The sequence below is a fragment of the Mesocricetus auratus genome, unplaced genomic scaffold (genome assembly GCF_017639785.1).
Source record: "Mesocricetus auratus isolate SY011 unplaced genomic scaffold, BCM_Maur_2.0 Super-Scaffold_100003, whole genome shotgun sequence".
NCBI classification, from domain to species: domain Eukaryota; kingdom Metazoa; phylum Chordata; class Mammalia; order Rodentia; family Cricetidae; genus Mesocricetus; species Mesocricetus auratus.
In genome coordinates this window covers 72,330,588-72,340,865 of record NW_024429188.1, presented here as the reverse complement: position 1 = coordinate 72,340,865, position 10,278 = coordinate 72,330,588, and the positions used below count along the sequence as shown (strand labels likewise).

The 10,278-nt window shown below is 43.2% G+C and overlaps 1 protein-coding gene across 4 annotated transcripts; it reads right to left on the bottom strand.

The window, feature by feature from the left end:
* Window positions 1-216: 216 nt before the first annotated feature.
* On the bottom strand, window positions 217-5,160 carry Armcx3 (armadillo repeat containing X-linked 3). Of its 4 annotated transcripts, XM_013115243.3 has the most exons (5): window positions 5,006-5,160; window positions 4,395-4,473; window positions 3,969-4,030; window positions 3,635-3,704; window positions 217-3,197 (listed from the first exon to the last, which is right to left on the bottom strand). In XM_013115243.3, exon 5 carries the CDS (start codon window positions 3,048-3,050, stop codon window positions 1,911-1,913), a length of 1,140 nt encoding a protein of 379 aa, XP_012970697.1. In that variant the 5' UTR covers window positions 3,051-3,197; window positions 3,635-3,704; window positions 3,969-4,030; window positions 4,395-4,473; window positions 5,006-5,160; the 3' UTR covers window positions 217-1,910. The 4 variants fall into 4 exon arrangements, with proteins under 4 accessions (XP_012970697.1, XP_021084296.1, XP_012970700.1 ...); XM_021228637.2 differs by lacking the exon at window positions 3,635-3,704; XM_013115246.3 differs by lacking the exon at window positions 4,395-4,473 and having other exon boundaries at window positions 5,006-5,157.
* Between the last annotated feature and the right edge of the window lie 5,118 nt (window positions 5,161-10,278).

Here is a 10,278-nt window from a genome sequence, read left to right as displayed (position 1 = left end):
ATATGTGAAAACCTGGTGTACAACCTAAATCATAACTAGACAGAAGACAGCACTATTTCCTGGTCACATAGAAAGCAGAATAGCATCCTCACACCAATGAGGAAAATGTCATGAAGGCAGGAGAGATCATGACTGAGGTGATACTTTTACTCCTGGAACACTTGAGAAATAATTACCACAGGTTCCTTGCAGGAATGATAGAACTCTACACAGTAATCACTTAATAAATGTTAACCTTTATTATTATTATTTTTTTTTATTAAATGACACTGAAACATAGAAGAATGCCCCAGCAAAACAAAAGGTAACAAAAACCCATCGATACTCTATTCTGGGTACTTAAAGGTACTCACATTTCTTAATTAACTGCTGCTATATGCAAGAATAGTGTAGCTACTTTGCATAAATTCTCTTCTTCAGATCTCACAGCCAGCCTTATATTCACCATCATCTCTCACTCTAAAGTGGAAGCGTCGGACCACCTCATTTGGGGCCTAAATATTTGCCACTCAGTACACGTTCAAATTAATCACCTGCTGCATTCCCTGAACTTTTCTCTTTCCAAACCTTTCTTAAAAATCAATATTAATTTTCTATAAATAAGAAAACACAGATGAATAATAAGTACAAAAAGTAAGCATCACTCATTATCTTTTATCCAAATATAACTCTTAGTACTACTGGGTGTATATAATTCCATAGATTTTAGTGTCTTTTGTAACCATGATTTAACCCCCCATATGTAATCATACTCTGAATACTGCTCTTTAACTTCCCTTGCTCACTTAACAATGTATGATGAAAATCTTTTCCTAGCAATACTGAGTTCCATCAGTACATTTACCACACACCATGGACATTCTTTAATCTAGTTAGTCATTTCAGTGTGTTGAGCACCGAAGTTCTTCCCAATGTCCTTAAGACAGTGCTGACAGGAACAGCCTTGCACAGAGTCTTTGGCCAGTGATTCAGTTATCTCCTTAGGACAAAAGGGTTACATATTTTAAGGCTTAATGATATGTATTGCCAAATGCCCACCACCAGAGTTAGAAAGGATCCATTTTGCTACACCATCCTTTATGACACAGTGTGGGGAGGACATTTATATTGACCCCAATTCTTTCCTAGTTAAAAACTACATTCAACAAGCCTTCTGCAATGGACTTCACACTGTTTTACTGATTTAACCCTACTCTCCACACTCTCCACTCTAAGAAGGCTGTATTGACTACCATAAGATTTCCTAAAGTAATGCCTTTCTCACATCATCTACCCTCAACTCCGGTCTCATGGAATGCACTAACTTCCCTACTCCATTCAGGATTCCCTTTCAATGGCTCTGTCTTCCCTAAAGTTTTAGCTAACTCCTGTAGCCAGCCGCCAAAGCCTTTGCCTCCTCCATGCTCGGAAGGCACACATCTGACAGAATGCATGCTCCAAATAATCTTGGGGTTTGGTTTTGGGGTTCTTGTTTGTTTGTTTGTATGTTTCTTATCTCTACAACTAGATTATAAACCAAAGGATGGGATAGTTTCTTCTTCTGTTGTTTCTTTCCAGCATTAACATAAATCTTTATTGATGATGCACAAATAAAATGGATGCAAATGACAAAAAAGAGCCTACTTCAGTTGAACTGGTTCACCATCACTAATGCGGAGGAAACAGTAAAAATATTTCAATCTAGGCAGCGAAATGAAAAGCAACAAACATATTTTCAGGACAAGTAGTGATAGTCATTCATCCAACTTAAACCTGAAGACAAACTCGGTTAAATATATCAGTCTCAATGACACAGTACAATGTTCATTATTCAAAACTGGCAGCTGAAAGGATTCCTTTGCCGTATAAACAAGGTGGAGAAAAGGAATAGTTTACAAGATGTGTTGCTGCTCTACTACAAAGTCACCAAGTTATTCCTGACTTTTGGGGAACATTCGCTCAGTCAGTTTGGCTGCGAATTTCCCAACTTTTACTTTCACTAGAAAGTCATGGTAGCTTTCCATTCCCAGAACCTTATCAGCACACACTTGAAATTCTTTTAAAAAGAAAAAAAGCGAGCCCTCACTAAAGTGATTCTGAGAAGGCTCGTTTTCTTCCCATGTGAAATTGTCATTGATGTTTTCAAGAACAATCACAAGTTTAAGAATAACCTCTTTGTTCTCCTTCTTATTAAAGAGGGAGCCCAGTGCAGGGGGCACCTGAGCCCGGAGCAGTTCTCTAGTCATGGCTGGGTTTTCAGCCAGATTCAAAAGGAGTTTCAAAACCTGAAGTTTGGTTTCTTCATTTCCTGCTGAAAATAAGCGAAAAAAGTCTGAAATGGAATTAGCAAGTATGTGCTGATACTCATTAGTAACAGTCATATTCGTAAGCAATCGGAGGCCAGCCAGCTGCACAGACGAGTTCAATCGAGACGTGAGTGTGTCATCACACACTTGATTCATGTATATCTTAAGCCTGCGCTGATTTTCAGCATTCACACTCAGGTTATTTAGGACAATTAAAGCCTTTTCCTTAACAATGGGATCCCGAGTATTGAGAATCTTTGCCACAATTGGGAGACCACCCAAATCACGAATAATATCTCTGTTAAACGCGTAAGCAGCATTATTACCTAGAGCAATTAAAGCTGCTTCAAGAATATAAGGCTTTTCAGACATCTCAACCAAACAGAGCACTTTCTGTAACTCTTGAGGGGACAAAACAGTATCATCTGAATTAGGAGAAGCCCTTTTCTGGACAGCTCTCCGAGCCCTGGTAGCCCTGGCTCTGGCCCTGGCTCTAGCTCTGGTTCCTGCTTCAGTGCCAATCCGGGCCCAAGGTGGGTACCAAACTATACTCTTGCTCTCATTACTGTCATCGTCATCAGAAGAGCAGTCATTATACCTGGCCCCAGAACAGTCCCCAGCATCATCCACATCAGCAGAGCCACCCTCAGCCATTTTCTCCTTGCTCTGCTTTCTTCCTCGGGCCAATCTGTAAATGCAATAGCAGGCTCCAGCCCCAATCACCAGGCCCGCAGTCACCCAGCCTACTTTCCTGGCGTAGCCCATGCAATCGTCCCTGACCGACAGCAGGGACAAAGAAATAGAGTAGTCACTCAAAATAGGGGAAGAGGGCTTCAGGCCTAAGTGCAGGCCTGTGGAGAACGGTCTTCTTCAGTCACTTCAAGGCCAGTGTAACTGGTTCTGGAGACAAATCTAGAAATGGAAGAAGGAAAGAGGGTTTGGCTTTCTCTTCTCTGTGCTGCTCCATGCAGACAATCGCAAAGAGGGGCCAGAAAGTAGTAATTGAATTCTCACTAGGGAATACATATTGTTGACAAAAACCTCAATCTCCCTCATTTCCCTCTCTCCCAAATACCTCCCCCCTTCCCCCACCCCCAGTCACTCTTGCCTCTAAGCATAAAGCCAACGGCATCCACAATTTTTATGGGCTCTCATCTGTTACAAGCTCCTTGTCTACCTCCCTCATTTCCCTCTCTCCTTGCATGCCTCTTCCTCCCCCTCCCCCCTCCCCCCACCCCCAGTCACTCTTGCCTCTAAGCATGAAGTCAACGGCATCCACAAATTTTGCTGAGCTCTCATCTGTCACAGCTCCTGAGGTACTCCCATGGGATAAGTGCCCATACACTAACCTCCTGCAAGCAAGCAGTTTGCCCCCTTCTTCCTTTCCTGTGAGGTATTGCCACGCCCAATCTTTCTGATCTGCAGCGATACCAGAAACAGAAAAAAACGAGGGCTTGTTGCATGGACTGTATATTTTATGCTTTCCTAATTTACCATTCAGGTTGTCAGATTTTTGTTAAACCTCACTGTGCCATCCATCCAAAACATGCACAGGATGAGCTCCCTCCCTAGTCTGAAATAGGTGGATGTAAGGAAACAAAGTAGGATTAAGTGAGCCTGGCCAAACCCAGTCTGATTTCTAGCCCCTCCCCCATTCCAGGCTGCCCCCACACCCACACCGACCTCTGCTGATCCGGGGAAAGTTCCTCCCTTAGCTTCAAGCGGTGCCACCTGCTACAGCAGACCTGCAGGATGACAGATCGAAAACATGGACACTAAGTGCTGCTGAGAGAGAAGGATTATGAACAAACTATCTGATAGGTTTTCCTGCTGTCATCCCGCCCCCCGCCCCCACCTCTGTGAGCACATTCACATACACACACACACACACAGACAGACAGAGAGAGAGAGAGAGAGAGAGAGAGAGAGAGAGAGAGAGAGAGAGAGAGAGAGAGAGAGAGAGAGAGAGAGAGAGAGAGAGAGAGAGAGCACGCCATTTCTCCACAGTTCGGGGAGTGTGAGAAACACATTTAGACAAACCTAGATTACCTTTTCTGGTTTTCCCCCTTTTTTACCCCCGCGGCTACTAGGGTCCCCAGATGGTCTTACCCTCAAATCGACCTTCACCGATCTGGTTAATTTCCTTCCTCTTTTCTTGCCTGGCGTGGTACCACAACCTACGGAAAGACTGTCCACCCGGGAGAGGCTTGGACCCACTAGACACAGAGCCATGGTAAGGAAGACACGGCCACAGGCAGAAAGACGGGAAACAGCCGCTACAGAGTGCTTGGTGGACGGACCAGTCCCCAGAGAACGAAACTCTTTCCTAATTCGGAGGCCTGGTTTTTAAAGGTTTCCCGCCCAATAGTCGGCTCAGGGTTCAGCTGACACATCACATTGCACCCCACTTCGCCGGACCCCATGTCCAGTTTTTCCCCGCTGGCACAGTCCTGGTGGACCAGGGGCCAACACCCAAGCCACAGCTCCCTTTCCGGATTGCCGGCCTCAGCTGGCAGCAGATTCCCATCTCCTGCTTTCTGAGCGCTTGCCCAAACACCCCCTACTCACTGTTTGCAGCATCGAATGGGCTGCGGGCGGGACACATATCTTGGGAAGAGGAAGGCAAGTGGGAGAGACGACGGCAGCGCCCCCGGACCTGCGACGGCCTCCGCCCTCCACCCTCCACCACCCGCACTTTATGAAATATCCCAGGCACTGACCTGCAGGGATCCGGGACAATTTCTTTTCCGCCTCCTCCTTGCCTCGGCTGCAGGCCCGCCCGCCCTCAGGGTAATAGGGAGCTGGTACTCAGACGGGAACAACGACCAGGACAAGAAGGACTTCTGCACACGTCAGCTCTTGGTCACGTGAGAGCGACGTCATCCACCAACTCGGATCCCCACTTTCCCCTCCCACCAGCAGTGCGGCAGAAGAGGACCCGCCCCCCTTCATTCCCTCCCCCATACTAGGCCTTGTTACTCTTTCTTCTTTGCGACTAATCCCGTTTTCCTCTAGTTGTGTTTCCCTTCCTCCACTTACCAAAACAGGACAGCATCCTCCCCTGGGGCTACTGGCCACTTGTACTTTTTTAAATTGACTCTTCCTTCCCTAGACTCCTGGGACAGCAGCTTCTCCCTCTACCTCCCCTCCTCCGGGCTAAGAATCTCTACCATTTCCTCTGAAATGTAGTCCTAGACCTAAAATGAATAAGCCACCAGAAAAGGAAACCTGGAATGAGAGTGTATCTTTTACTTTCTTCATACTTTTTTGGTTATTTTCACCTTGGCGTTTCCCCTGTTCACATCCTGCATTCTATTTATAGGGGGGAAATACAAAAAAGTATTTCCATAGGGGAAAACTAGGAGTAGAGGCGGGAGATCAATGCTGGGTGATGGCCTCTAAAAGTCCCACATTTGTCAATTAGTGGAAAGTGTTACCCACTTACTCAAAGGAATTTTAATGTCTTCTGGGGCCTGTCACATAACACAGCTGAATGAACATAACATAACGTGAATGAACTAATCAGCCTGCCTGAGAATATGTAAATCTTCTGACTAAGCAACAGGCTTTGAAGGTCACAAGTTAACCAGGAGGAGGCTTGGGCTCTCTGGAACCTGGAACAGAAAAGATTGAGGAGAAATCAAGTCTGTTAGATAAAAAGGTACACACACTGATAGGCAAGTGATATTCAAAGAACATTGTGAAATATACTGGGATACAAATAAATACAGAACAACTTCTGCAGATGAAAAAGTATTACAGGGACACAAAGAGCAAGGCAAAGTTGACTGAACTTGGCATCTAGCAATTAGTGTGAAGTCATTGCACTGATTAGTTTGGTAAGCACAAGAATTCTCTTGCAATTTTAACTTTCAGAGGCAGAAGAGGGAATAAAGTAATTACGGTCTCTCATTGTTTAAGTTAACCAGGTTTGGTTTCGGTTGCTGGCTGCCCAACAAGGCTAACTTAATACATAGTACAAAAACCAAATAACACCATACATAGTGTGATGGAGCTTTCCTAAATATGAGCTCTTCTGTGAAAAATTCCCTAGTAGTTTAGATACAAGTTTGGTATCTGGATAGAAGTTTCCAAATCCACAGGAAACATGGGAGTAAATCTAGAGTACAAAGAGTTTAGGAAAATTTGTATCACTGTAGCTTCTAGAAAGCAGAACTGAGACGCTATTTTGAATTTAGTAAACTGAGCCAAATCAACTGTATGGCTCTGTATTTAGAGAAAGTTCAAGTGCAACAAACAGACTCATTCACTCACAAAAAGGGCTTCTGAGGAAAATGTTAATAGTTCCCATCAAGTACTGTCTAGAAGAGAGGAAGTTCTGGCTAAGGTAAAGGGGGCATTTCATCCTTGGCAAAACAATCTCCATGATGTATAAGAATACTTCAAACTTCCTAGGCTAAAAGTCACTTCTTAAGATGAATGAATGCCCTCGCTCTGATTCTAGGTTCATCAAGCAATCTGCTGAAGCTGACTTCCCAAGTTGGAACTTGTCTGCAGGAGAGTATGGACAGGTAAGACACGCAGGAGAGCATGGAGAGGTGAGACAGACAGAAACCTCTTCTGCCCCCTGACACTTGTACTTCTCAAGGTAATTTATTCAGTTGCTACTCCTGTTGAAACGTAACTTTCATTGTAGCCCATTTAACAGGAGGAGAAGACAGAGACTGGTGAGTGTGACATTCAGATCTCAGTTTATATGTGCATCTTTGAATGAGAGTCTATCACTGGCAGAAGCATCTGCTCTCTGTTTCCAGACACAAGCTGGGGTAGATGGTACAACGCTCAAGACAACACCCTGAACTATATATGCAACCCTATGGAATCCTGTCAGGGAAGCCAGGTGGCTTTGGTTCCAAGGGCCACATTATGCATTATCATTTCATATTGCATCTTTCTAATGATCAGGTAATGTAGAAAGTACGACTCAGACATGTGATGGCAGACAGGTTTCTAGCTTCTCAGTGACAGCTACACAAAGGCTTACTGTGCAAAATAATTAAAGGACGATATGCACTTGGACTGGAAATGTGGATTAAATGTCCAATAACACTTACTGCTCTTGCAGAGAACCCAAGTGCAGTTCCTATCACCCCCATTGTGGGGCTGGCTCACAATTGCCTATAACTTCAGTTCCAGGGATCTGACCCCTTCTCTCTTACCTTCATTGCATGTGGTGCTATAGACAAACAGGAACACACACATCACACAAAAAGTAAAGTCAAAAGTTTCAAAATAAATCATTTTAAACAATTTACAGTTTATACTAAAGAAAAGGAGTGAGTGCATTTCACATTTAACATACTCTGTATTTCCCTAGCAAAAGAGATGGGTATTATGGCCAAAACACACCAACCAGAAACTATCCGGCTAAAATTTTAATCTTAAGCAAGGAGATAACAACCTGAAACCAGGGAAGTGTAGGTGAAACCATCCTCTGTCAGTTTCTCCTACCTAGATCCCTGACCTTGCTCCTTAACATTTGTTCTCTGTGTTAACCAGACTTGGATAAGCTGCTTGCAATGAGACAACCCTAACTAAGCTACAATACCACATCAGGTAACGCAGTATCCGAAGGACTACAGCTTTTCAAATGCCAACCTTCCGTTTTGTCTCCCTCCATAGTCCATAGTGTTACAAACCATTGATCCTTTTTTATTTTCAGATACTTTATAAGTCATGTATTATGTGTAGCCACCAAAAGGTTTCCTTGGGAAGTGACTTTACACGCTTTTGTTTGTTTGTTTCCACAGGCTCCTAAAACATTAAACAGACTTGCCTGGGTACTTAAGCATTTTCTCTTTTCACTTTTAAGATGGTGTATCAGATGTCTACTATGTCCTTTAAAAAGTATTTGTGTGTGCATACAATGGAGAACAGAGTGGTTTTAAATCATAGCCCCTGTGCTTGTTGGTAGGAACTATGAATTAAAGTGACAAAGAGGTAAACTAATTGAGAAGGTTCATGCTCCTGGTTTTTAAGAAGTTTTAGACAGGGAGTGGATTCAAACTTGAAGGGCCTGACAAATTGAGAGATTGGTGGTTTCTTCTGTCTTTTGTGCTGAAATGACTGGATGATATAGCAAAAGGGAGAGAAATTTTGTAGCAATGAAGAGAAGTAGGCGTGAAGCTTTTGTCCTTGAAACTTGACACAATGTGAAAATGAGTTCATATTGCAGAACCAATCACCTGCCGTTATTAAGCTCTGCATATTTCTTAGTTCTTCCCCATGTTTATATTCAAATGAACAGGGGTCTCTTGTGTAAGTTCATGGTAGGCAAACGCTAAAAGCAAAGTTTAATCTGAGTGTTTCCTTCCTATATTTTCAGAAACAGAATTCACTTAACTAAGAAAATCATAGAAAGACAGCATAAGAGCACAGTAGCAAAACAAATGAAACAGAGAACTAGAGAAAATGAGACCTGATATTGGGAAGACCAGAGAGTGATGATATGTTTGTTCCGGAGTTCTTATATTTGCCAACAAGGCATCATAGATTCCCTGGCTCACCTCCTGCAAGGGCCTCCTCCACACAGGGCCCTTCACAGGGAAGGCCTCTGGCAGGAGTCAAATTTCAATATGCTAAGAAAGAAGCAGCCTGGGGGGTCTATATTTAGAGTATGACTCCCAGCAGTGAACAGGTGGTGCCCTGAGGACTCACTCTCCGTATCTTGTCCCTGAGTTCTGAGGGGTTTGTGAGGGTGGTGCAGTAAAGTTTTTAGGGAAGGCAGGGAGTAAAAAGGACTCTTTCTCCCAGAGACAACTTGGGATACTGTATTTTGGTCTTCTATCTATGAAAGGGAAAAGAAATCGATGTCACCAGTGTTTTAACAGTCTACAGTCATTCACAGACCCTCATCCTCATTGTCACTGGAAATGAAGTCTTCATGCTGAAGACTCACCGTTGATATGGTGATATAGTGCATAAATGGCAGGCCTGAGGAGGTCTTATGGTGGCATGAAATCTCCCCTGTCAAGTATAAACTGCCATCAATGGGATAGATAGCAGAGAGTTCCCTAATTCCAGAGTGGTTCGTGGTTTTTGCATCATGAAACTACAGTCCAGAATTTAAATTCCTTTGAATGAAAAGCAGGTAGCCTGTGATGTTACTAATTTGTAAAGTTTACCTAACACCTAAGTTGGTGTCTGCATAAAATCTATATTTTGGGTGAGACTGAAAACCATTGTTGAACCTGTACAAGATCTCAGTCAGCTGAAACCTGTGAGTTCACTCAGGATAAAAAAAGGGGGGGGGGCAAATAAATGGTTCACACATCTAAAATGGTCACAACTTCAACATTGACCTCACTACTAATCCATTTATGTTTCATTGATCCTACTGAAAGCATGCTGGGTTTGTTTGTAAGGATATATTTTAAAACTGTCAAACGCTGTTTTAACCCTGTTATTTAGAAGAAAATATTTCTGATGTTGTACTAATTAACTTTGCCAAATCAATGAGATCTTGCTATTAACGGAAAAATCTTAATTTCTTTTTTGCATACAATTTTAAAAGATTGGAATTTTTATCTATCAAAGTGGAAACGGCTTCATTTTTTCTTATGATTACAAAATATAGGAGAAATGAAATAAAGCATAACTGGATCAAAAGTGTTAATACAGTTTCCATTCACATCTGGGATTCCTTTGCTGCTCACTCTCCCCAACTGTGATACAGAGACTGAAAATAGAGACGGATAGAAATTAAAGAAAAGGATGCAGAAGTTTGAAAACCAACGAAAGGCTCAGGCAATTTTCCCAAGAAGAAAGTGTGAATGCACGGCAATTCGAGGAAGTCAAACTCAAACAAGACAAACGGTAACTTCTGTTTGCTAGTATTGTCATAGAGAAAAAGACTAACAGGGCCTCAAGTATTGGGGGAGGCACGGCGCCTACTGGCGCCTGCCGCACTGCTTGTGGGAGTGGAAATTGGGGGCTAGAGCTCGCTGGTGACGTGGCTGTCACGTGACCGAGA

What these genes read in the sequence shown, in the direction of transcription:
- Armcx3 (XM_013115243.3), bottom strand. Translation starts at nt 3,050, where the DNA reads ATGGGCTACGCCAGGAAAGTAGGCTGGGTGACTGCGGGCCTGGTGATT.